At 51.2% G+C, this 26,057-nt stretch overlaps 1 protein-coding gene and 2 non-coding genes across 9 annotated transcripts in view; all 3 read right to left on the bottom strand.

The window, feature by feature from the left end:
• Positions 1 to 1,169: 1,169 nt before the first annotated feature.
• Positions 1,170 to 26,057, bottom strand: part of Ap1b1 (adaptor related protein complex 1 subunit beta 1) — a 56,137-nt gene continuing 31,249 nt past the window's right edge. For 4 of the 7 annotated variants that reach the window (XM_048784917.1, XM_048784918.1, XM_048784921.1 and 1 more), the window contains 16 exons: positions 24,115 to 24,235; positions 22,844 to 22,939; positions 21,480 to 21,595; positions 20,977 to 21,142; positions 14,497 to 14,595; positions 13,610 to 13,869; positions 12,726 to 12,927; positions 11,926 to 11,946; positions 11,271 to 11,414; positions 7,350 to 7,495; positions 4,842 to 4,971; positions 4,497 to 4,581; positions 3,747 to 3,833; positions 3,491 to 3,645; positions 2,917 to 2,925; positions 1,170 to 2,160 (listed from right to left, as the gene is read on the bottom strand). In XM_048784917.1, coding sequence (XP_048640874.1) covers positions 2,086 to 2,160; positions 2,917 to 2,925; positions 3,491 to 3,645; positions 3,747 to 3,833; positions 4,497 to 4,581; positions 4,842 to 4,971; positions 7,350 to 7,495; positions 11,271 to 11,414; positions 11,926 to 11,946; positions 12,726 to 12,927; positions 13,610 to 13,869; positions 14,497 to 14,595; positions 20,977 to 21,142; positions 21,480 to 21,595; positions 22,844 to 22,939; positions 24,115 to 24,235 — 1,912 coding nt within the window. In that variant the 3' untranslated portion in view covers positions 1,170 to 2,085. The remainder of the gene's footprint in view (positions 2,161 to 2,916; positions 2,926 to 3,490; positions 3,646 to 3,746; positions 3,834 to 4,496; positions 4,582 to 4,841; positions 4,972 to 7,349; positions 7,496 to 11,270; positions 11,415 to 11,925; positions 11,947 to 12,725; positions 12,928 to 13,609; positions 13,870 to 14,496; positions 14,596 to 20,976; positions 21,143 to 21,479; positions 21,596 to 22,843; positions 22,940 to 24,114; positions 24,236 to 26,057) is intronic. The other 3 variants (XM_048784919.1, XM_015500205.2, XM_015500207.2) reach the window with 3 other exon arrangements.
• Positions 6,194 to 6,290, bottom strand: LOC125611138. Its single transcript, XR_007341279.1, has one exon. It is a non-coding gene; the product is annotated as a small nucleolar RNA SNORD125 (small nucleolar RNA).
• On the bottom strand, positions 23,640 to 23,746 carry LOC125611139. Its single transcript, XR_007341280.1, has one exon. It is a non-coding gene; the product is annotated as a U6 spliceosomal RNA (small nuclear RNA).

Here is a 26,057-nt window from a genome sequence, read left to right as displayed (position 1 = left end):
TCTCCTCACCCAAGGTCTTTGACTTGGGCCTCTGGTGGCCCAATGTCAATCCAGTGGGAACAGCTATCCTACATGTCCACTGTCTGGCAGATGTCGGGAGAGAGGAGGGTCTGAGAAGCCCCAGGATGATGGCGCCGGCAGTCCTTGCAGGCAGTGACCCCATCCAGGAATCCTCTAAGGGATTCTTGGATCTGGGGATGCAGGCAACACAACAGGTGCAACTAGCAGTTAGTCGCTCCTGCAGCTCACTGGCAGGCAGAGCCTCAAGCAGCATCTGCCCGGGGCCTTCTGAACATAGATCTTGAGGGGCTGCAAGAACCAGGCTTGTACAATCAAGGGCCTTGCCTTTTTTTTTTTTTTTTTAAATCTCTGTTCCCTGGGGCAGCACACTGGCACCTCAGGGCTCAGAGGTGGGGCAAGATGCCCAGCCAAAGGGGCAGACCATCTTTTCCTGGTTTCCAGCAGCTGGGCAGGCAGGGTATTGGGGGCTGAGAGCAGAAAGAACAGGAGCGGGTGGCTGGGGCTGAGGTGGGCTGGAGGGACCCTGGCTGCTCCTCCCTGAGAAGCAGGCAGAAGCCCCACCAACCAAGTGCAAGCTCTGCCAACAGAGCCCGCCTGGTACTGCTGCCCTCCCCAGGTCAACACCAGAATTGAGGCCACACAGAGCAGTGTCCTTGGTGGTATCTGGTTCAGACTTTGCCCCTCCTCAGAGATTCTCCTGTGGCTCCCAGGAGCCTCCCAGAAGGCAGGGAGCCAGGGGAAACCCAAATGGGATGCCAGCCCTCCTGGCCAGTGGCAAAAGGTGAGAGTGCATCAGCTGGGGAGGACTTGGGATCAGTGGCAGGAGAGGTGCCAGGGAGACCAGCAGGCCTCAGAAGTTGGTTTCCCAAAGACAGGATGGAGGGAAAACCCTGTCCTCAGTGTGGGGTGCAGCTTGAGCCCAGGATGCCCGCCCAGAAGAGCCTCAGGACCTGACACACCGGCCAGGGAAACACTTGATGTCATCATTTTTATTCATTTTCTCTTTTTGAAAATAAGAGTAACATACAATATATATTTTCTATTTGTATATATTAGATATAGTTACTGCGGGGGTCAGACAACATCCCTGGCCACTTGGAGGCAGTTTTCAAATCTGATTTTTGGGGAGGGAAAGAAGTGTCCGTGACTGCCAAAAGCAGAATCTCTTTATTATCAAACAGCAAAGACAGGAAAACCTAATGCGCTGTCAGACATTGAGACTGGGAGGCAGGGGAGGGCAGCTGATGCTGGAGAAGCCCCAGGAACCCAGGCAGGAAGCTCACCCGCAGGCCCGCAGCCCCATCCCTTGGCCCTGTCTCTGCCCTGCCCTGGGCTCCCCAAGAGGATGCCAAGGAATGTATCGAGGCAGTGACGGTCTTCAAGAGCAGAGGGTGGGGACGACATGGCTGCTGGGGGAGCAGGAGCCCAGGCAGGGGCTCTGGGGGCTTCTGTGTGGTCTTGACATGGGGGCAGTCACAGGGTACCAACTTGTGGACGGTGGGTGGGTCCTGAGGCCCAGAGCTCACCTTGGCTAGCTCAGCTCAGCTCCTGTCACACCCATGAACCCTGGAGCCCCTGATCCTGATACAGCAGCTTTTCTGGTACCCAGGGGACCCTCCCCACATACCCAGGACAGGCTGCCAGAGTCCACGCAACTTGAGGCAGCAGTGGGAAGGCCTCTAACACCAACCCGAGAGACAGCAGGGCCTATCCAGGTGGGGGCCTGAGGAGAGCGCCACACTCATGCCTAGGCACAGGCGGAGGAGGGGACCCTGCAGCCTTGCATTAGCTTTCACTGCCACTCGGGCTGTTTCCTTCACTCCCCTCACCTGACCCCACGTGAGCAGCAATGGAAGAGGGGTGACCAGAGCATGGGGTACACTGAGCTCTCCCCCAGGAGGGGGACCACTCTGCCCCAAGGACCTGGTGGCCCCTGCAGTCAGGGCCAGGGAGCCCCCTGGATGGCCAGGAGCCCTGCCCCCTCCCTCCCATGAGGAGGAGGTGCTGCTACCCCCGGCGGCTTTTCGACAGGGCTGGTAGGAGGCTGGGTGGGTGCTGGATGCCTCAATTCTTGAGGATGGTCTCATAGGCCTGGTAGACGTGCTGGGACACCTCTGGTGCTCGACACTTCAGGGATAGCTGCAAGGGGAGAGGGGCAGAGGAGAGAGCACTCATCCCTAGGCTCCTCCGCAGGAGGAACACCAGGGGAGGGGAGAGAGCAGGTACCAGATGGATGAGCGTGACATGCCCACGTGGCCTGGTGGCAGCTGCGGCTGGGGCAGATGTGAGGTAAAGCAGAGGGGGTGGCCATCACAGCCAGCTGGGTGGGGACCAAATATACTTGCAGCCCACACACCTGCTGTCAGCCTCGCCACCAGAGCCCTACCGGCAGGCGATGTGACTCATGAGCGTAAGCTACCAGGAGGGCCTGGCCTTCCACAGCCCCTGGAGATCTGGGGTCCTCAGGACAAAGACTGACAGGAAATCCTGAAGGGGCAGAGGGCTGGGAGGGAGCAGGTGAGGTGCCCAGGGCTTGTTCCTACAAAGACTGCCTCTGCGCTGACGGAGGTGTGCGCCCCACGATTCCAGGCAGAGGAGGGAGAAACCAGCCACCCCTCCACTCAAAAGTAACAGTTCTAGAGGATGCAATTAGGAGGGGGCGGGGGAGTCGAGTTCTGGAAGCGGGCAGCAGTGGCCCCCAGGGCTCTTTGCACACTGTGTGTGGAAGTGGGGGTGTCGGCTCCTCAGGGGCTAGAAGCACGGGTACATGGGCAGCCTATCTGCACTTCTGCTTGGCTTTGGGAACAGCAGAGTGAAGTGAGGCCAAGAGATGGGGGTGCACAGCATGGCTGGGGAGGGGGGGTGGGAGGAGGAAGAGAAAAGCAATCTGCTAACCTCCAAGTCCTGCACCACGGCGCCAGCAGGGAAGGTGGACATGCAGCAACCAAACACAGGGAGACGGAAATTACCACCACCGAAGCCACCACCGCACCCTCTCCCACCAGTGGGGCCAGAGGAGGCAGTGTCTGCAGGTCTGCAGGGCCATGCCTGCCAAACCCAGGGGTGCAGGGAGAAGCAAAGCCTGGGGCTCCCCGTTCCCGGGAATAGCAGCGTAGGCTCCAGGACAACCAGGCACACATGGAGGCCATCTCCCAACTAGGTCTGATTCTGAGGCTGGGGACCACAGGCGGCTGAGAATCAACATCCTCCTGGCTGGGCACTCAGGCACTGGCATGACAGCAGGGCCAGGGCCTGTTCCCAGCAATGCCACTGCCCAGGTGGGAGATGCCTGGTGTCTTACCTGATAACTTGAGGGGGTTCACTGTAAGTTTCTAGAAAGGTGTTTTCAGAGACAACCGAGTCTAATTCACACCAGGCTCCAAGGGACCCTCAGCACAACCCCATCAGAGCCACCCCACTGGCCTGGTGGCAGAGCTCCAGGACTTCCGGCAACTGCAGGGGTTCTCACCATGAAGCTGGTGTTGCCTGGCTGGATCCGTAGCTCTGCCAGAACCCAGATGCCATTGGTCAGTTTCAGGGACTGGTAGAGCATGTCTTGGCCCTCCACATTCCTCTTGGCGATGGTGAAGATGTTGCTGCTCTGTAGCTTGCTGCTCACAGTCTCTAAGGAGTCAGACAGGGCCCAGGTCAGCGAGGGGGGCGCTGGGAACTGGCAAGGCCCAGCAGGAACCAAGAGGCTGGGCTTAGGTTTGGGGAGTCCTCACCTGCGTTGAGTGCACAGTCTCTGATCTGGAACTGGGCTTCATTCTCATTGGGAATATCTTTCCATGTGGCCAGGAACATTTGCCGATCTGCAGGGTGAGTGGGGTTGGGTAAGAGATGGGACCCTGATACATGGGTGGCCCCTCAATGGCATGTGGCAGGAAATGGGTCTGGTCTTTACTGTCTGAGGACAGGTACAAGCTCCTCCACAGCCCCTTCTGCTTCTCCAAGCAAATCCTTAGCTCTGTGATGAGGGCACCAGGGATGTTCCCAAATGACCCCAAGTTTCCCACCTCTCTCCCCCTCCCCACTCCCACCTCTTCCTCCTCTGGTTCTGAGCCACCTGCTTGTTAGTCATGGCCTGCCTCCCAGGGCTGCTGCAGCAAGCGAGAGATGACGTGGGCCCAGCACTCCCCACAGGCTGGGCAGGGCTGAGCCCCTACTGCACTGCCTTCTCCAGGTTCTGGCCCCAGCACACAGGATGTGGGCACCAAGCATGTGGCATGATCTGTTCCTCCTATAGCCTGTAGGACAAGGCTGAGGGGCAAGTAGGAGAGCCCACAAGCAAAAGATCTCCTGTGTGGCATAAGCCATCTGCCCAGCCAGGGCTAGGGGCCCCAGCTACGCCGCCTGCTACAGGCTCTGCAGAGGGATCCACCATGGGGCAAGGCCATCCACTGATCCTTGGCAAACGCCAGGTTCCCAAGCCAGTCTCTGACTGCAGAGACCCCAGGGACTCCTTCACGACTCACCCATTTTCCCATCCTCCACAAAGAGGATGTGCAGTGGGTACAAGGTGCTGAAGTAGAAGACATCAATGTTGTTTTTCACAGCCACCTAGGCACAAAGAGGTCCCCAGTCAGTCCCGGAGGCTCGACACCCTGACTCTTGGGCTGACACCACCTTTGAGGCCCAAAGGAGGGCATTCCCGAGCATGACCCTCCCCTTGTTCCCTCTGACCTGGGCCGCCCCTGGCACATATGTAGCCCAAACCAGGACTCCACAGACCAGCCCTCTGCTGCCACAGCTGGGTCCCCTGGGTCCCTGGGGCCAGCAGGCAGGGAAGCACTGAGGTGCCTGGCCCTGCTGGAACACACCTGGAGATTGTTCAGAGGCTCCATCTTCATGACTGAGCCCACTGTGTTAAGAGGCAGGGAGGTCTCCACCGTCTGGTTGGGGCTGAGCGGCGCATGCACCTGGAGGGGGGCGGCGGGGGCCAGGCCAAAGCTGGGGAGAGAGAAGCCCCCGTAGGGATGGCAGGGGAGCAGGTGCTAACACACGCCAGGTGGGCTCTTTAGGCCAGAGTGGGCACAGAGGTGAGCAAGGAGCCTCTTCACCAAGCTGGCCTTGCCCAAACTCTAGGCTAAGGGCAGGACGGGCTCCCGACCACTGCCACACCCCCATGGCTGTGGAGACAGGAGGCAAGAGCCTTGCGCCTGCCGCTCTGCCCCACTCTCGCTGCAGACTGAAGCACATCTCTTCCCTTCTCCTCTGGATTGGGGCCTGGGCAGGTCCAAGTTTAGTACAGCCTTGCCCTGCTCTGCCCTTGAGCAGCTCCAACCTGACACCAGACACTGATTCTTTTAACTTGAAAACTCAGTGGCTACCTAAGTCTCTGCTGCCAACTCCCAGCTCCCGGGAGGGGTCTGACTACCTTAAATGAAAGCCAGATTTCACTGGGCCAGAAATGGCCACAGAGATTCAGGAAAGTCTTGTTTATCTGTAGAGCAGTGTGGACAAGAGCAGTATGTGGGCAGACCCCATAATCAGGAGGACCAACCCTTGGTGTGAGAGACACCCCCACTGTAGGCTCTTGGTAAATTACAACAGCATGGACTGTGACCTGAACTGAGGCCGTGGGGTGGCCACGCTGGGCATGTGCTAGCACAGCAGTTTCTATCCCCATAAAAACAGGCAGATGTCATCCCATCTTCCAGGTGAGGACAGGGAGCCTCAGGGAGGCACAGACTCATGCCCAGACCATACAGGGTGAGTGACACTGCTAAGATTCAGAACTCAAGCTTCTGGATTCCCGCTGTGCTCTTTACCCACGAGGCCAAATTAGGCCTACCTAAGAAATAGCAGGAGGTGACATAAGAAACCCCAGGCCTGCATGGTGGCTCAGCAAGTCAGGCCTTCCTGGGACCTCTACCACTGCCACTGTGGACTTCTGCAAGGCCCTTGCCCTTTCTGAATCTATTAAAAAGGGAAAATGGCATTAAGTTTCTGGGCTGTCAGGTGATTCCATTAAACAACACTCCAAAAGCACTTGGCCCAGGTTCTGATACCCAGGAAGTCTTCAACACACAGGAGGTTTGTTATGAGCAAGTGTTGGGACGATCCCTAGTACTTGAGTGCATGTGTGGCCTCTAGGGTCCTCTGAAAGAAAGTGGCAGAGCTGCCCTCGCCTTCCTGGACTGCCCAAGGGTGGGAGCCCCAGGATCTCCCTGAGGAAGCAGCCCCTTCAGTCAACTTCTTAGAGGCTCAGTTTGCTCATCACTGGAGCTGCTCAGGAAGAAGAATCATCAGGAGGGGCTGCTTCGGTTCCCCAGAGAGCCCTAGCCTCGCTGCCTCACCAATCCAGCATAGTGCCCTATGACATGCAGTGTGGGGACCTGAGTGGGTGAGGATTCTGGAGCAGCCACCACTCATTCCCAGAGGAATCTGATCTTGTGCCACTGGGGGGTGGGTTGGGGTAAGGAGGCCCGCTCTCCACCTGCTTTCTTAGAGTTGCTTCCTGACACAAATGTGACTAGGGTCTGGGAAAAGAGGATTGCGCTCCTGACAGTGGGGGGACAGTCCCCTCCTGGTATGGAGGAAGCCTGTTAAAGGGTGGTTGCTGGGTTGGAGCTGGGGAGCAGGTTTGCTTTCTTTTTTTTTTTTCTTTTGGTACTGGAGATTGAACCTGGAGTGCCTCACTGAGCTACATCCCAGTCCTTCCTTTTGTTATCTTTAAATTTTTTCTTGGTACCAGGGATTTGAACCCAGGGGTGCTTAAGCACTGAGCCACATCCCCAGCACCCCACTCTCCCACTTTTTAAATTTCGAGATAGGCTCTTGCTAAGTTGCTCAGTGCCTTGCTAAGCTGCTGAGGCTGGCTTTGAACTTGCGATCCTCCTGCTTCTGCCTCCCAAACTGCTGGGATTATAGGTGTGTGCCGCTGTACCTGGATACCTTTTGAGGCAGGATTTCACTAAACTGCTGAGATTATAGGCCTGTGCTTCATAGAGCTGGAATTTCTTTTTTCTTTCTTTTTTTAAAATATATTTTCTTAGTTATAGGGGGACACAATGTCTTTATTTTACTTTAGGTGGTGCTGAGGATCGAACCCAGTCGCTGAGCCACAACCCCAGCCCACAGAATTGGAATTTCTAACAGCAACATTTCTCCAGCCATCAAAGGAAGGCAAAAGTAAGTGGGGGACACCCTTCCTGCTCCTCCTGGTACTCTGGAGTCTACATAAAAAGGTTGAGTGGCGTGGAGATCACTGTTGTGGAGTTTGGCCTGAGAGTGGTGAGGAACATTTATCTTCTCCAGGCCCCCTGTGGCTGCCAGCTCTGCCTGCAGGCCAACAGACTCTGGGCAGGCTGGCCTTGGGAGCTCACCTGTTGCGGTTGAACTGGATGGCAAAGTCCGTCATGACCTGCAGAGCCTTGTTGGTCAGCTGCAGGTCCATGGAGATGGAGCCCACCTGGCGGGTGAAGGTGCCTGAGATCTCCAAGCCCTTGGCCTTCATGGCTGGGAGCCAGACCTGCAGGGAAGACCGGGGTGGGGCTCTTACATGTCCCTTTCTCTGACCCAAGCTCAGCAGCCCACCTGGGGGCTCCTTTTTCTTTCTCCTGAAGGGACCTTGCAGACTGGCCACTCCTGCCATCTCAGGATGATAGTGATCCCGTGGTTCACCTAGGGCCACCGCATGGTGTGGTTGCCATCAGAATAGCTGGGGATGTGACTGGTGCACCCAAGGGCTTATCCAGGTCTTCAGAGGTCAAAGAAAACACTTAGCAAGCAGGGCTGGGGAAGGCAACCAGACAGGTGAGCCCTGCCAGCCTCCTGACAAGCCAAGGACAGAGCTTGGATTCTGGCCAGAACCTGAGTTCTTTCTGTCACAGTCTGTCCTCCCTTACAGGATGCAGGGCTGGCCTTTCATTGTCAAAAGTGGCTAAGGACAGTACCCAAGAGGACCTCTTGTCTGGAAAGCCCTTGATGCCTGGCTGCCCTTGTCAATGGAGTCTCAGCCCAAGAGCTGCTGCCTCCAGGAAGCCAGCCTCCAAGCTCCTTCCCTGTATTTATGTCCCAATGATGGGAAGGCAGATAAACTTGAGCCTGTGTGCCTGTCTCTCCTGCTCCCACAGAGCTCTTTGAGGGAAGGCTCGCTTTTCTGTTTTTATATCCTTGGCTCAGAGCCTGCTGTGGAGCTGGCATTCAGGGAGTGTTTGCTAAATAAACAGTAGGAATCACAGCAGTGCCTATTAAGGGTCACATAGGACCCTTGGGGTCACACAGATGCCTCTCAGGCTGTTAGTCTCCCATGGCTGACTTACTGACCCCTCAAAATCCTAACAGCTTCCACAAGTGTCCATAATCCTCATGCTGAAGTCATGCAGCCCAAATCCTGTCCATGCCACCTGCCCCCAGGATCTTCACTTCCCAATTCCTCCACTGAAGCCACCTATGTCTGTGCCAGCAGACCTCCCCAGCTAGGGCAGCACCACAGGGGTCTGTTCCATTCCCCTTCCCCCAGCAGCTAGAGGCATTTTGTGAAATTCAAATGTGATCACGGCATCCTTGAAGACCCCTTCTAACCTTGCAATGGCCTCAAAAGCCTGGGGCTGCTCCAGGCTCAGCGTGCCCCAGCTCCTGGGAACCCACACCTCCCCATCCCTCTGCTTGGAAGGCACTTCTCCACCCCCACCATATCAGGCTGACCCTGGGCACCTTTTGCATGCCCTGGACAGATCTGTGAGGGCAGAAAGGACCATTTCCAGTTCTAAGCTCTAGACTGTGACTGAGCACATAGGAAGCAGTCAGAGAGCGGCCGAACCTGGCCCCAAGCCCAGCTTCCTAGAGGGCTCCCCCCCAGCCCTGCCCCATAGGTCGCATGCCTCCTCTTTTTTTTAAAAATTCCTTTTTTATAGTATTGAGATACTGGCTGCTGGGCAAGCACTCTGCTGCTGAGCCACATCCCTATCCCTTTTTAATTTTTATTAAACCCCTCTGGGTTGCAGGAGTCTTTGCTGGTCTGTTTTTCTATCTTGCCTTATGCTTGTTATATGGGGCTTTCAAAGGGTATGGGTCAACCTCATGCCCTAGTGTGGACAATCTATGGAGTAATTAGTCAGCTGATACAATTTACATCATACCGCATGCCCTCTGTTCTCTGGTCCTGCTGATGATTCTGACAACCCATGCATGACATTATGGCAGACACATACGTGGTTCTCACTTTGGGCCACAACGTTGCATTCAGTTTCAGACTGTCACTTACCAGTTATGAAACTGTAGACAAAAGCATTCAGATTTCTCAATCAAAAAATGGGACTCACTATAACATAAGGCTGCAGGAGGCCTCCGTGGGATGGTGGGTGCTGGGCAAGGCTGATGCAAAGCCTGGTAAAGAGCCTGGTACACCAGTGTGCCACTAGTGTCAGAGCTGCTGTCTGAGGGCCTCTTGGGGTCCAGACTCTGCTGGGGGGCTTGCCTGGGGGATCTGCAATGGCCCATTAAGAGTCACATAAGACCACCATCACTGCAGGTACAGCTGGCATATCGTGAGTGAGGTTACGTGCTGGCCCTTCAAAACAGGTCTCACTGTGTCCCCAAAGCCTACCTGCCTTCTGCTCCGGTGAGGGAACCTCAGAAGAGAGGGACTCTGGCAGTTACAGCTTCTGACATGAGCGTTGTGAAGGGATTAGGCCAGATATGTCCTTTTTAATGCTGATGATGTGCTCTCCTTAGTCCCAGACTCACATGTTCTCATGCCCTAAACCCAGCTCTCCTTTCCTTGGCACCCTCTGTCCTGTGTCCCCATCTCAGCACCTCTGGTCACCTGGCTGCTCAAGTGAGAACCACCCCAAGGCCTTAAACATCCTGATCTTCCCATCTCCCAGGGAGCTCTCAAGTCCAGCCTCTGTGTCTACCCCCAAAGCCACGCCCCTCACCCAGACCCTCAGCAGTGCCCATCCTCCCTGCCAGTCTCCTTGAGTGGGCTCTCTGCTTCTGCTCCTCCATACCTTCTCTGGAACCTGAGTATCTCTCTCAGGGCAAATCAGACCATTTCATCCCTCAGCTTAAATCCTTCCTGGATTTTATGCCTGGATCAAGAGTAAACACTCAGCTTGACCCCGTGGACCTGCCCTTCCTTGCTAATCTCCCACCCAGCCATGAGCCTTAGGGGATGTGCTGCCCTGGGGAGCACAATGGATACTTGTGAGGCATCTCCAGACTCTGCTGGGGGTCTGCCTGAGTGACCTGGCCACCATCACTTGCATAAGGGGGGTGCTATTATGATTTGTGGGCTGGAGTCAGGGATGCTGGACATGCTGTCCTGGGACAACAGTCCTGGTGACAAGCACGTATCCTGGGTATCTTTGCAGCATTTCCTGCATGGAAAGTTCTAGGACTATAACTCAAGGGGAGCCTGTTCTTGGTCTTTTTTAGTGGGATTCAGTCACTGTTTCAGAAATTAACAGTACTGTTGGCCACATCACTCAGGGTGCCCAAGCTTCTAATACCATCTACAGCTGTCACAGCCACAGGGAAACTTTAACACGTCTTTTTGGGGTAGGTGGGTGTGCCCAAGCATTTACATTGAAATATGGGTTTGTATTTTCATCTTTTTGTCTCCTTCACCCAGTGATAGTGTTGGACTATTTTTGAAATTCTATGTGTAGATAGGTTGAACAGTCTACCAATTTTCTTTAGGGACAGAAAGGGGGCACTATAAAATGTCTTATAGGCCGGGCACGGAGGTGCACGCCTGTAACCCCAGCAGCTTGGAAGGCTGAGAGGAGGATTACAAGTTCAAAGCCAGCCTCAGCAATTTAGCAAGGCCCTGAGCCAGTTACAAACAGGCTGGGGATGTGGCTCAGCAGTTAAATGTCCCTGGGTTCAATCCCCGGTATTAAAAAAAGAAGTCTGTAACTGAAGCAGTGGGTCTGAAGCACTGAAAAAATACTGTGCCTGCTCAGTGCCCTGACAAGGTCAGGAGCACTCACCCGTCTCTCCCCTCCAGGCCTTGCTATGGGCAGCTCCCTGGCTTTGCACCCTTCCTGCATTTGCTTAGCTAATTGTGACTGTTCTGCAGGCCTATGCTCAGCAAGCCCTCTTCTAGGAAGCCCTCTTCTAGGAAGCCCTCTTGGGTTCCCAAGCTGAAGTTAGCTTCTCTTCCTCTGTGCAGCTATGGCCCAGCTTCTCTTGCCCTGCCAGCTTGAGCCAATTCCCCGGCCCAGGCCTTTAAGGAAGTCCACATACCGGTCTCTATAATTTTTCTGTGTTCCTGCTGTGACTGAAGGCAAGGTACTTACTGCTTTGGGGGCCACGTAGGATCCTGACAGGGTGCCCACACCACTGGTCAAGTCAAAGAGGTCACTAAGGCCACTGCTGATGGGTGCTCCTAGTCTGGCTGGTACTGCTGCTGCTGGGGGTGCCCCAAAGCTCGGGTCTCCAATCTGGAAAGGAAGAGAGAGAGATCAGAGGCAGGCATCAAAAGCAGGGACATCAGGGGCATGGCAAGAGTAGTCACTTGAGTTTAGGAAACAGTGGAGATGGGGATGGGACAGCTCTCCACATCAACTCTAAGTTGTAGAAACAAGAGAGTGAGATAGTTGAAGGAGAGATGATAAGCCCTCCCATGCCCTATAAGCCTTGAACCTCAGGGGGGTGACCCATGGATAAAGGAAGGACCCCAGACATACTACTGGGTAGGATGTACTAAGCAGACCAGAGATCCTCAGGATGACAAGGTAATTTGAAATGGGGTGGAAAAGAACACAGTGAAAAATTCATGGTATTCAGGGTCCAGTGGCAACTGGATGCCAGGAGGTCAAAGCAAAGGCTGGACCAAAGGCCAGGGCTCAGCAAGGAGGGATAGCTATGACATCACCCACCCCTTGGGATGCTGGGCTAGTGCTCTGAGGAGGAGCAGGGAAGAAGGCTTGGTGACACAGGGTTGAACCGTACCCCTTCAGGCTCATCCCCCATCTCCAAGCAGAAGCAGCAGGGTGGAGAGAACAGGCAGCAACATGCAGACAGAAAAGCCAGGAAAAACAACACAGAAACAAGAAAAAGGGAAAGAGGAAGATTAGTCAACTGTGGCTCCAACCAAGATGAATTTGGTTTGAGGCCCAGAACCCTGTCTTCTTATGGGAACTACCCCCGTGGCTTTACCCACCACCCTAGTGGTGCTGACTGCCACACGCCTGCCCTTGTGTTGGGCACCTGAACTGAATAGGGCAAGAGAAGGGCTTGGCTGTCCCCCACCACCTGGCTTTACCACCTACCTAAGAAGCCTGGGGAGACCCTGGGCTCCTCTAACCACCCACTCTTCCAAAGTGGAGGGAAGTTCTATTCTGATCTCTCATGGGCCTCTCTCAGAGGCCTGGCTGAGCTGATGTCCCCAGCTGGTGTAGCCTGAGGATGAATGGATGCTGGTTTGGTTCTAAAGCCCTGAATAAAGCAAAGGCAACTGAGGATTCAGGATCAAAGGAAGGGGCTAGGAGGGGCCTGTGAGCAGTCCAGCAAGGGGGCTGAATCCTATCTCTGCTGCTTAGTGCTGTGCTTACAGGGAAAGTTGTCTAAGCCTCAGTTTTCTCATCTGTAAGTAGGAGTGACACAATCACCTTCAAGGGCAGGCATAAAGACTAAATATAGCGAGCCTGAGGCACTTGGCTAGTGTGGCAAAGGGAGAGTATTCAATAGATATTCCTCTGAAGATCATTATCAACATCACCTGGGGTCGGGGTGGGGGACCCAGGACATACCAGGCTGTCAAGGCCACCACCAAGAAGATCCACAGCTCCCATCTGCACTGAGGAGGTGGCCAGGGGTGGGCCACTCACTGGGGGACCAAGGTCCAGGTTGAGGAGGTCACCTAGCAGGTCGCCCTGGGTGGGGATAACATCTGGCTGCTCACCAGCTGGGGCTCCAGCAGGGGCCGTCTCAGGGCTCTCTGTGCTCTCACTCCTGCCAGACAGAAGGGAGAGGGTCAGCAAGCAGGAGTGTCCAAACATCCCAGGGAAGTCAAAGAGATTCTAGTCTCCAAGATTCTCCTCAGGACAGGCACTGAGTCTCCTTGCTGCCCCAAGGGGGCTGTATGCAGCCCTTTGCCTCCCCATTTGTTCATGTGGTCCATCTCTGGGCTCTCCATGGGGGTGGATGAAGGGAGAGAGCCATGTGTGTTTACTCTTTGGCTCACACAAGAGAAAACTGTATGCCTGTTCCCAAGGACTGTGTCATCAGGCCAAAGCAGTCACCTGGAAGCAGCAGAGGAGGTGGTAAGAACAAGGCTCTGGAACCACATAGAACTGGGTCTGAGCCTCAGCTCTGCTAGCTGTTGAGTCCTTGACTGGCCACTCAAACTCTATGCCCACTGTCCTCATCATCTAAAGGGGGACATTTTCTTTTAGCTGTTGATAGGTCAAATGAGGTCATCTAGTGAATACCTCATGTGTAGTTAGGCATTGGGTAAGAGGTTTGTTAGAATCATAATTGCCTCAGACTCAGGCCCTGCCAAAGGAAATCACATGAGGCCCCAGCGCCTCATGAATAGGGCAAGAGAAGGGCTTGCCCTTCTCATTGAGTGCCATTAAATCATTGAACTGAGAAGGCAGGTGGGCGGCGCAGCCCACGGGCTGGCTGCACTCACGAGGCGGTGCGGGGTGGTAGGCTCTTGTGCACCACGCCCCGGCCCCCTTCCACAAAGGCGCTGGGTGGCTTATGGTAGACGGAGGCCAGCGTGCCAATGTAGCAGATGAGCTCGTCCAGCAGTGTGGGCTCAATGAGGTCCGTCTCCTCAGAGATGAGTGGCTTCTCGGCCAACACCACTTCCTTGGCAGCCACTGGGTCCGTGGACAGCAGGCGCCAGTAGATGTAGCCACGGTCCCGCAGGTCCGGGTTATCTGAGTCCTTAAGGTAGGTGAGAAGCCCATGAAGCCCCTCCCCACCATCCAAGTGTGGTCACAGGGTTGGCCAATGACACCAATCCTGAGCACACCATGAGCCAACCCTGAACCACTTAAATGGACATGTCCCAGCCTCTGGCTCATTCCCTGTTTTTTTTTTTTTTGGGGGGGGGTACTGAGAATTTAACCCAGAGGCAATTTACCACTGAGTTATATACCCAGTCCTTTAAATGTTTAGAGACAGGGCCTCACAAGTTGCTTAGAGACAGAGTCTCACAACTTAGCCTCACTAAGTTGCAGCTGGCTTTGAATTTGGACTCCTCCTGTCTCAGCCTCCTGAGCCACTGGGATTTACAAGTGTGTAAATCACAATCCCTGTGGTTTTCCCCTTCAGCCACTCCTGTCTCAATTCCCAACTGCTCTCTGTGTCTGCCTCCCTGCCCTCTGGTGGCCCCTATCCCCCTGATTTATATTCTGTCTCAGCTTCTTCACTTGATCCCCACCACTTGGATTTGTCTGTAACTCTGGGATCCCTGAAGCAGGTATCTTGGATCACTCAGTGACCAAACCCCCACAGATGCCATTCTCTGGGGTGAGACTAGCTCCCAGGCCTGGCTCCTGAGACACCCACCTGAGTGGCCAAACTGAGGACCTGCTGCACCAGCTCCTGGGTCTCTGTTGGCTTCTTCAGAAACAGCTTTACGATGGCCGTCAGCAGCTGCAGCTGGACCTGCAGGGAGACAGAGGGGAACAAGGGTGGGCTTCATGTGGGAGTAGGAAACCAAATGAGGGCATAGTAAAGGAAAGTAAAAGTAAAAGCCAGGAGCAGCTTGTCCAGGTTTGGTGCTGCCACTGAACACAGGCTGAGGCAGCTGGGGTGCTGATGATGCCGAGAGGCCGAGAATGGTTTAGTCACTCAGGAAGGAGCTGGGGATTGGACCATTTGGCCAACCTAAGCGGGATGGAAGGTGCTACCCAGCCTAGGCTCCTGAGCATCTGTCAGCTTCAGGCCCACAATACCATGAGAAGCTCACAGCTTCAAAAGGTAACACAGCTGGTATGCTTCTGGGGACCATCTGAAAACAGGTGGCAATAGTGCCACTGAAGTCCAGGGGACTAGGTCAGTAGGACCAAACAGCCAGCCTGTCATGGAGAAGCTGCACTCCCACCAGAGGATAAGAATTACTCCTGCCTGGTCTTCTATCCACCCTCAGCCAGTACCTCCTTACCTCAGACTCCACCCCTAGGCTCACACTTCTATGGTCTCCTCTATCCACCTCACTGGTGCCACTGGCCATCTGGCTGTCATGTGGCTGTGAGCTCCCAGTGGGCAGGAATCATGTCTGTCTTACTCACTGCTGTGTATCTCTAGTTACAGTTCAGTCTAGTGCCTGATATGTAGTAGCCACTTAAGAAAAGAGATCCATGCAAGAGCAAGTCACTGTACATGGTCCTTCCTTAGCCATAATCTCATTTGCCAGTCCTGGGATAAGAGGGTAGGAGTAGCAGTTGTAGTAGCCTCTCTTGGGCCTGTCCAGTAAGGCATGAATGGCTTAATTACTCTGGCTTGCAGGGGGACTGACAGCAGGAGGCAGAATGAAGGACATGCAGTGTTTTTCTGGGATTAAGCAATCCACAGACCCCGTGATCTGAGTACACTTGGGAGAATGGGAGAGGAGCAGTGAACTGGCAGTTTCTATGGCAGAAGGCAGCTCAGGACCTGGCTTCCACACTTGGCCTGAGCTCCTGGCCAGTGGCCTATAGGATGTCATTTACCCATAGTCTGTGAATAAGAGGTAGGAGGGAGTTCTTGTGAGCTCTGAAAATGGCAACTATGGCAGCTGACTTGGAGCTGGAGTCAGATTATACCTTATTTGGACTCTCATTCTATCATTTCCCAGCCAGATAACCCTGGACTTGTCATTTAACTATTACTACTACTTTTTTTTTTTTTTTGGTACCAGGGATTGAACCCAGGGGCCTTCACCACTGAGTCACATCCCTAGCCCTGTTTTTGTATTTTATTTAGAGACAGGGTCTCATTGAGTTGCTTAGGGCCTTGCAAAGCTGCTGAGGCTGGCTTTGAACTTGCATTCCTCGTGCCTCAGCCTCCCAAACTACTGGGATTACAGGCTTTTCTTTTCTTTTTTTTTAATATTTATTTTTTAGTTTTAGGTGGACACAACATCTTTATTTTTATGTGGTGCTGAGGATTGAACCCAGTGCCTCACGTGTGCCAGGCGAGCACGCTACCACTTGAGCCACATCCCCAGCCCCTTGAGTCATATTTTCTCATCTATAAAATGGGTACAATACCACCTCACTTTGTTAATGGGAACAGCCAATCAGACAACAAATGTAAAGAAGCTAGTGTGTATTCTGCTTAATATACAACAATTATCACCACTGCTGTCACTACCGCCACACAGGAACTCTTTACAAGTACTCCCCAACTCAGTCAGCTGGCTGTCTGGAACAATTCATCACTGTCAGGGCTGCTGACTTCTGGCTCAGGTCTGCCTTGTTCTCTGCTGCCAGAGGGTGCTCTGTCCATAAGGCTAGGGCCCTGCTCTGTTTTCTGGACACATTTATGCCCCATGAGCCTGCATATTCAGGACAGCCTTTTTGTCATGGTGCTATAGCCCTCGCCATCCAGCAAGGATGCAATGAATGCAGGCAGAGCTCGTGTATCACCCTGGCCAAGATCTTTCTGAGCTCCTTCCCCTTCCATAGCTAGAAAAGCCCAGGAGCCAAGATGAGAAGATTGAGACAATCTAGGCCAAGTTCCAAAACTGTACAGCACTAAACAGGTATTTTTTGTGTGTGTGCATGTGAGAGGTGATTACTGGGGATTAAACCTGGTGATTTACCACTGAGTGACATCCTCAATCCTTTTTGAGAGAGGGTTTCACTAAGTTGCTCAGGGCCTCGCTAAGTTGCTGCGGCTTTGGCCTTGAACTTGAATCCTCCTGCCTCAGCCTCCCAAGTTGCTGGGATTACAGGAGCACAGTACACCTGGCTAAACAAGTATTTTTGTTGTGTGTGCCTGTGTGTGTGTGTGTGTGTGTGTGTGTGTGTGTTTATGATGCTGGGGATTGAACCCAGGGCCTTGTGCATGTGAGGCAAGCATTCTACCAACTCAGCTATATTCCCAGCCCTAAACAAGTATTCTTAAAAGAGTGTTGAAATGTCTTGGGAACCCAGGGTGCAAACACCATCCCCACTCCTAGCTATGGTGTACTGAGCACTGGACAGGGCACTTTACACACAGCATCCTGCAATCTTTATGGTAGCACTGTGCTAGAGACAAGGAAATAGACTTAGCTAATTTTAAGTAACGCCCCAGGCCACACACAGGGAAGGAGCCTGGGTTCAATTTTAGAGCCCTATCAGACACCTGGCTCAGCTTTTCCTTTTCCTTTGGCTTCTCTAATCCTGGCTCTTCAGCAGGCTTAGCTGAGGGGGGAGAGGTCGGCAAAAGATTCACTGGAATATCTGGGCAAAGTCACTCCCTCCCCACAGGCCACCCGAGGTAGGACTTGGCTGCAGAGGCAGAAACCATCCTAGGCCATGCTAAGTGTCTCAGAGATAACGGACGGACAAGGTGCTGAAGTTAAGACAACCTGGAGGCAGGGAGCAGGAGTGACTATGTGCTAGGATTCTGTGAGGAACATCTACTGTTTTTGTTCACCGAGCATTTTCTCTGTCTTCTGGCAAAAGAAATGCTGGCTTTCTTTCAGAGAACTGCTTTCTCTCAACTCCTTTCAATCTACAGAGACGGAGATAAGCATCTACGGGACCTGGAGTATTGAAGCCACAATAACTGGCTTAGGATAATGCAAACAGGCCTTGGGGACTTTGGCTGGACTGTGGAGGGGGAAAACTCTCTTTTCATGGGCATCATTAAGCTGTAAGGACAGAGACCAGAAATTATTGAACCCTGGTAGCCCATCTCCTGGAAGCCTGTCCAAAGCTGAAGCCACCTGAGGGTTGCAGAGACAGCCCCACTTCCACCACTCAAGCATTTGCAGCCAGGAGTGTGGGAAGGGACTGTGCTGAAAGGACACGTCAGCTATATGAACCAGTCAGTCCTGTTTTTCCCTGGACCAGTTTGCTTTTGAAAATAGTTCTTGCCCAAACCAATACTTTTATTAATGAGTGCTTGTTACGAGCTGGGTACGTTTGAAGGACACTACACAAGACATCTCATATAACTTTTATAGCAACAGAATGAGGGAAAGTCTAATGATTCTCATTTTATAAAAGAGAAAACTGAGGCTCAGAGAGAAAAGCAATAAGGCATAAAAGCATCGAGCCAGGAAGGGGTAGACAAGAGATGTGGACCCTGGGATTTCCAATTCCAAGGCCTACATTTGGACCCACTGGGTTACACTGCCCCCACCAGGCGCACTATTTAAAGGCACATGTTCACAGAAATGGAAATACCATTGACAAATGGCCTGGCCTCACAACACAAATGCACACAAAACTATAAGGTTACTCTAGTTATCAATCAGACGGGCAGAAAAAGGTGTGAGGATGCACTCAGCTGGTCAGGAGGTAAGGAAGGGGCAATGTCATCATCTTAAGTGGGAAGTAAACCAGCACAATCTCTATACTAAGGGAAATTGGGCAAAAGTTATGAAAATCTCAAATGCACAAGCCCTTTTCTCTAAGCATTCTGCTTAAGGATTATTCTCCAGATTTATGCGCAGTTGTGCATCACACAGCCTAGCTGTCGCGGTACTGCTTAAAAGAGAGTCAAATGCCCAGTGGCTCAAGAGGCTTAGGCAGAAGGATCATGAGTTCAAAGCCAGCCTCAGCAAAAGTGAGGAGCCAAGCAACTCAGTGAAACCCTGTCTCTAAATAAAATACAAAAATAGGGCTGGCTTAGAGGCCAAGTTCAATTCCCAGTACTCAAAAAAAAAAAAAAAAAAAAGTCGTCAAATGGTCACCTTCTCTGCCTTCTCAAATTAAACAAAGTATTGATGAATAACAGCATGGCCTTCAAATATATTTTAAGGGGAAAAGGCAAGACACTGAACAACTTGAATTTTCACAGTGTGCTGCCAGTAGTGTTTAAAAAATAAATGAGAGGAAAATAAATTCACAGACAATACTCATTATCTGCAGAGTCCATGTTTGTGAATCTGCCTGCTTGGCTAAAATCCACTTGTAGCCCCCAAATCAATGCTCATGGTGCTTTTGTAATCACCTGCAGATTCGGACAGAGCAGTGAGAACTCGGAACTGCTCAACACGCACACATTACAAATGGAGGTTGGACAAGGCAGCACTCTGCCTTCTCACTTCAGCTCTCAAGACTATAAACAAGGGCTGGGGTTGTGGTTCAGTGGTGGAGCACTTGCTTAGCAAGCCATGAGGCACTGAGTTCGATTCTTAGCACCACATATACATAAATAAAAGACCCATCAACTACTAAAAAAAAAAAAAAAGACTGTAAACAAGCATCCTTCCCAGGTTTAGTGCTTTTTTTCCCCACATTTTTGAGTCTTTCATTTAAAATTTCCCCCAAATGCTGTGCTGAAGTATTTGCCTCATGTTCTTATGCACAAGAAAGCTGTGAGGTGCCTCATGCATAAAACATACATGCCAAATAAGTTCTGTTCAGGCACGAGTTACAGTGGTGTTGGCCATAAACTCAATGTTAAAGAATTGGTAATATATATTAAATAAGGTGTCTTTAAACAGAAATACAAAAACAATGTTATATATTGACTGACAAAAATGTATCCAGACACTCACAAAAACCTAACTATATTCCTTTTTAAAGCAAATGTTCAGTACTTACTAATTCAGCATCTGCAATGATTAAAGAACACAAATGCCAGCCAGGCACAGTGGTGCATGCCTGTAATCCTGGCGATTTGGGAGGCTGAGGCAGGAGGATCGAAAGTTCAAAGCCAGCCTCAGCAATGTAGTGAGGTCCTAAGCAACTTAGTGAGACCCTGTACCAAACTACAAAAAATTTAAAAAGCGTTGGGACGTGCCTCAGTGGTTAAGCACCCCTGGGTTCAATCCCTGGTAATGACAAAAAACAAAACAAAAAAACAAAAACAAAAAATCAATTGTGGGGACAAATGCATGGAGTACTGCATGCGTGGCATACGTTAAGGGTGCCTGAGTGGCAAACCACTCCCCTTGTGCTAGCGTGTGAGCAGCAAACCGCTCACCCCGCAGGCACAGCACTGGATATAAGACTACGTGTGTTGCAGTCACAGCGTTTGCTCTGCAGCTCGCTCCTCAATTGGTCGCCGCAAGGACAGTTGGCAAGAAACTGTATTGGTGGCTGCCTGTAATCTGCTTAGCTACTGCCCGAGTATATATAACTGCGCAATAAAATCAGACCTGCTTCCTGCTTGGTCTCCAGAGGACTTGATTTGTGACTTTGCAACCACACTCTCCTCTACCCTGTTCGTGGACTTCCTTGCTGGATGAGAGTAAGCCCATGCAAAAGAAAAAAACAAAAACAAACTCACAAATACCATGAAAAGTGAGAATGGACCATGTGTGAGCGTGTGTGTGCATGTAGGGGTGTGTATCTGCTGGTGCGTTCCTAAACAACCTCTGCAAATATCCCCAAGACACCAAGAATATTAGTGGCTTCCGGAAAAGTGGTGGAAGGAACACTTTACTGTTTATTATTCCATATCTTTTCAATTTTAAACCAACTCAATGATTACCTATAGAAAGATAAATATGCAATTAAAACAAACCCAGGGCTGGGGCTGTAGCTCAGGGGCAGAGTGCTTGCCTAGCATGTGAGACGAACTGGGTTCAATTCTCAGCACCACATAAAAATAAATAAAATAAAGGTATTGTCCATCTACAAATACAAAAAAATTAAAACAAAAAAACAAACCCAGAGACCTTTGTCTACCTTTCCTGCATGCCACTGTGGACTATCTCCCATGTTCACTGAGGCACTGTCATGGGTGAAGAAAGGTGACCACACCCAACCGCCATACATCCACTGTCGCTGTCTGTCCACATGGGCAGAGCAGTATGAGGGGAGGGTTTCAGGGCAGGATGGGCTTGAGCTGCTGGTCATGACTCATGTCCAGTTGGGCACTGACCACATGAAAGCTCACCTGGGTGCTCTCATCATGGAAGCCCTCAAGGAAACTCTCCAGTAGCTCGTCTGCATTGTCAATCCGCTCAGCATACTCGCCTACGATCCAAATCATAGCTGCTCGGGCCTCAGGCTCGTCCAAGGAGTCCAGGTTCTCACACAGCGTGGCAATTACACTTTCATACCTGGAAAAGAAGGAAGCAGGCAGCATGTGAGCACTGAGAAAGCCTGGCTTACCCTGTGGGGAGGGCCACTGGAGGCTAGAGACAGGCAACAAATCCCTAGGAGATGGTGAGGAATGGGAATTTGAGTTGTATCTACCACATTTTGGCCTGGGGAGCAGAGCAGGGCCAGCTTAAGGGAAACAAGAAAAAATAAAGTTTTCTTCCAAGAATACTTCAGCAACAACAGAGGCAGAAGGAAGAGGGGAGGAGAGAGGCCCCTCCTTCCTCTACCTTCCCACCACCCTGTCCACAGGCAAAGCCAGATCGCTCCATCACCAGGAGGATGGGTGGTACCTACTTGTTAGGGTACTTGCGGAAGATGTCCTTAATGACCACAATGGCTTCCTGGACCACGTAGTTGACCTTGGTCTGGATGAGATCAAGAAGCGTACTCACACAACGCTCGGCAGATTGCTGCGTGGAAAGAGGAGGAGGGTTGGGCAAGGTCCCTTTACCCCACTTCCAATAGAGCTGCTGGGCCAAAAAGCCCAAGTCACTCCCCACCCACCTTCCTCATTACAGCACAAGAATAAGAGGACAGACTCCTTCAGATAATGGGGTAGGGAACAAAGGTAGAGAATGAGTACAAAATGATGGTCCTGGGAGGGCAGGGACATGGAGATAGGATGAGACTGTGGAGAAGCCAGGGGAAGCACTCCTGAGAGTGGGGAGGACTTGGAGATCTTCTAGGCCAAGCCCTCTGGGCAGAGTGACTCTGCTTCAGCCTCACCTAACCACTCTTCCTTGTTTCATAAAGTGGATTCTTGTTGTCAAACCCACTCACAATCTGTGTGGGCCAGTCCTTCTGCCTTTATCCCCACACTCTGTGCTGACGACCCAGGATAAGAGATTTCTCAGGATGGCCGTCATGAGCATCAAGGGGAAATGCCTCCAAATGACTTAAGGGTCTGGCCTGGGGGTGACCAGCTAATCCGAGATCCTCTAGACACCACTGGACTCATTTAAGGAGAGTCCAGCTTGGTAGTCAAAAAATACCTCTCTAAGCAGAGAATGGGAAGAGGTGAAATGTCAGTACACAGGGTCTGGAGCAGTCTGGGCAGCTGGGAGAAAGATCCATGGGTAGCTGAATCAGGATATGTACTGAAGTATCAGAAAGGCAGAGCCCCTGCTCCAATGCTCTGTGAAATGAAGTTAAGCCTACCAGGGCTACCACCAGCTGGTGGCTGCCCCATTGTCTTCGCTAATGCTACAGGTGAACCATGATATGATGTGTTAATTTTTCTTTTGTCTCTTTTTAGTTTTGGGGTACTGGGGATTGAACTCAGGGGCACTCGACCACTGAGCCACATCCCCAGCCTTATTTTGTATTTTATTTAGAGACAGGGTCTCACTGAGTTGCTTAGTGTCTTGCCATTGCTAATGCTGGCTTTGAACTCTTGATCCTCTTGTCTCAGCCTCCCGAGCTGCTGGGATTACAGGCGTGCACTACTGCACCTGGCTGATGTGTTAATTTAATCTGCAGCAACTGGAAGGCTTAAAGGAAACTACCAAGAAGGAACCCAAATGGATCTGTATAATGGGTGTCTTGGGGGCTCCTATGGTGACCCTGAGGTCTTCCTAGACCACAAGCAGTCAGGATCAGATTGGTTTCAGCTCTCTTCTCCTCGTTCAGCTAAGGAAGGAGTCCCAGAACCTCCTCACCTCCACCTTGATGGCACAGCGGCCAATGGCACGTACAGCCTTCCGTACAAAATCCACATCCACTTCCGTCGCGTACTCTTTTAGCTCTGCCAACACCTGTAACCCAAACAGAGAAAATGGACTGGGGGAATGTGATAGGGCAACCATCTGGAACATTCCTGGGTAATGAGAATGCGAAGATCCCCAGAAGGAGAGGATTCTGTCTCCTACGCGAGGTGGAAGGAGAGACCCAGGTGCCCCAAAAGGAAGGCAAGATCAGACAATTCTTGTTGTAGGATGATCTAACTAACATATCCAACTACTACTTTGTTCTTAATTTTTGGTGCTGGGGGTTGAGGCCTGGGCCTCAGGCATGATAGGCAAGTGTTCTACCACTGAGACAGACCCTAGCCCTTTTTAAAATTTGTATTTTGAGATAGGGCCTTGCTTAATTGCCCAGGCTAACCTTAAACTTGCTATCCTCCTGCCTCTGCTTCCTGAATAGCTGGGATTACAGATGTATATGACTAGCTTGGGAGAACATTCTTTTTTTTGTAGGAGGGTGGATACTGGGGACTGAACTCAGGAGCACTCAACCACTGGGCCACATCCCCAGCCCTATTTTATATTTTATTCAGGAATAGAGTCTCAGCAATGCTGAGGGTGGCTTTGAACTTCAATGCCCTTGTCTCATACTCCCCAGCTATTGGGATTACAGGCATGCACCATCATGCCTGGCTTGGGAGAACATTCTTTTTTTTTTTTTTTTTAATATTTATTTAGTTAGTTTTTGGCAGACAAACATCTTTGTTTGTATAAAAATATGGAACGCTTCACGAATTTGCGTGTCATCCTTGCGCAGGGGCCATGTTAATCTTCTCTGTATCGTTCCAATTTTAGTATATGTGCTGCCGAAGTGAGCACTGGGAGAACATTCTTTAACAACATAATATCAAAGTTTTTAAAAATCTGCTTATGAAGGGGTTGGGGTTGTGACTCAGCAGTAGAGTACTCGCATAGCACGTGCAAGGTCCTGGATTCAATCCTCAGTACCACATGAAAATTAATTAATTAATTAACTAACTAACTAAAGGTATTGTGTCCAACTACAACTAAAAAATAAATATTAAAAAAATAAAAAATTTGCTTATGAAGCTCCAGGTCCCATGGTTAATATTCTCATTATTCTGAACTGTTCACAGAATTATCATCTGACCCAAAGACCAGAGCTAGTAGGTGAGGTAGCTATCTGATATGGAAGCCTGTGCCTTGCACAACCACACTATGCTCACCTGAGCAATGTTGGCCTGGGAGGCCAGGCGGATCATAATGTCCAGCTTCTCCAGCTTCACGTAGATGGGGTCATTATATTTAACAAAGAAGACCTTCATCTCATGCTTCAGGATCTCAGGCCTGGTGGCAGGGCAGGATGCCCAGAGAGCAGAAAGCAAGGCATGAACCCCATGAAAAAAAACTCTCCATATATGCTGAGACATTTCTGGGGTCTGAGGTGGAGCCTGATGTTTAGGGAAGCAAAGGCACTGTTGTGGCTCTATATTCCCAGGGAAAGCCTGAGCAAAGTTCTGCCTGGTTATTGCCTGTCCACACCTCAGGAAGGGGAGAGGAAATACAGCAAGAGACAGTTCATATTCAAAGGCAGCAATTATCGGGCAAAGGTTCCAAACCCAGCTTGTGACCTCAGGACTCTATTTCCTCATTTGTGAAGTGGGAATGACACTGCAGGAAAACTCTATGCTGCAGGCTTGTGTCTGCTAATCTTAGAAAGGCCTGGCATGTGGCGGCAATTCTCTGAATGATAAAGGTGGTTGACTGTACCTAGGCCATATGTATGAACAATATAGTTTATGCCTAACACCTGCTTTCCTTCTTAGAGTCTGAAACTGGTGAGTGCCCCCAATGAAAACCTTGTGAACTAAGTCTCACTTAGGCTGCCCTTGGCAGAAATATTCCATGTCTTCCTGTATTTTTTTTTTTTTTAAATACTGAGATTGAACCCAGGGACACTTAATTACTAAACCACATATATGTGTTTTTATTTTGAAAGAGGGTCTCACTAAGTTGCTTGGGGTCTTGCTAAGTTGCTGAGGCTGGTCTTAAACTTGCAATCCTCCTGCTGATCCCAAGTTGCTGGGATTACAGGCATGCACCACCACGCTTGGCACGTGTTCCTATACTTTGTTACTGGGGTGGAGTATGCTCTATCCAACTTGCCAAGGGAGGGAGGGACCAGGAGAAATCCCTCATGGATTCCTCCAGACTCTGAAATATTTATCCCCTTATGATCCAGCTGTGTGTCCTCACATGCCACTCTAACAGATCTTACCCAGAAGCATAACTATATGCTGAATCCCAGGAAACCTGCTGGTAAATCTCTGAACATGGTCTTGAGTGCCCTGTCCCAGACACCTACACAATCTGCTGGTTTTATGAGTCAGGAAGCATCTAACATGATGGACTCCTGCCTTAGAGAAGGCACTTGCTAGGCAGGACCTGTCACCAGCTGAGCACTTCCACTTTTTTTTTTTTGATACCAGGGATTGAACTCAGGGGTGCTTAACCACTAAGCCATATTCCCAGCCATTTTTTATATTTTAGAGACAGGGTCTCATTGAGTTGGTTAGGGCTTGGATAAGTTGCTGAGTCTGGCTTTGAACTTGCAATTCTCCTTTTGTAGGCTTTCAAGCTGCTGGGATCATAGGCACACTTCCACATTTATCATTGCTCCTCCCTCAAATGCAATGGTTTTTGGACCTCAACTGACACCACCCACTGCATTTTTCTTAGTCAAGAGAACCTCAGTGAGGTTGTGAGGCTTATACTAGGTCACATGCTAACAAGGGCAGGAGCAAGATGAGAGTCACCACCCCAACGCCTACTCCTTTGCCCTTTCTAGAACAGAAACCAATACAAAAACACAAAATGACAACTTGAAAACAAAACCTTTTCTATCATCAGGAAAAGGGATGAGGACAGAAGGTAAAGAAGGGAGGTGTCAGGGCAGAAAGAGGAGCAGCCCAGGCACTCACTGCTGCCACACAGATCTTGGCAGGAGATCCTGGCCAAGCCAGGAGCCTCTGTCCTGCTACAGAGAGGAGGCAAGACTGGAGCTGGGCAGCAGGAAGATGATTTCTGTAAGCAGGACTGGGTAAAACCTGCCTAACCATGTGTCAGGGCTGGGCTAGGCCAGGTGTGCACAATAGGGACAACTTCTTAA

The sequence above is a fragment of the Marmota marmota genome, unplaced genomic scaffold (genome assembly GCF_001458135.2).
Source record: "Marmota marmota marmota unplaced genomic scaffold, marMar, whole genome shotgun sequence".
Lineage (NCBI taxonomy): Eukaryota > Metazoa > Chordata > Mammalia > Rodentia > Sciuridae > Marmota > Marmota marmota.
This window is presented reverse-complemented; position numbering and strand designations above follow the sequence as displayed.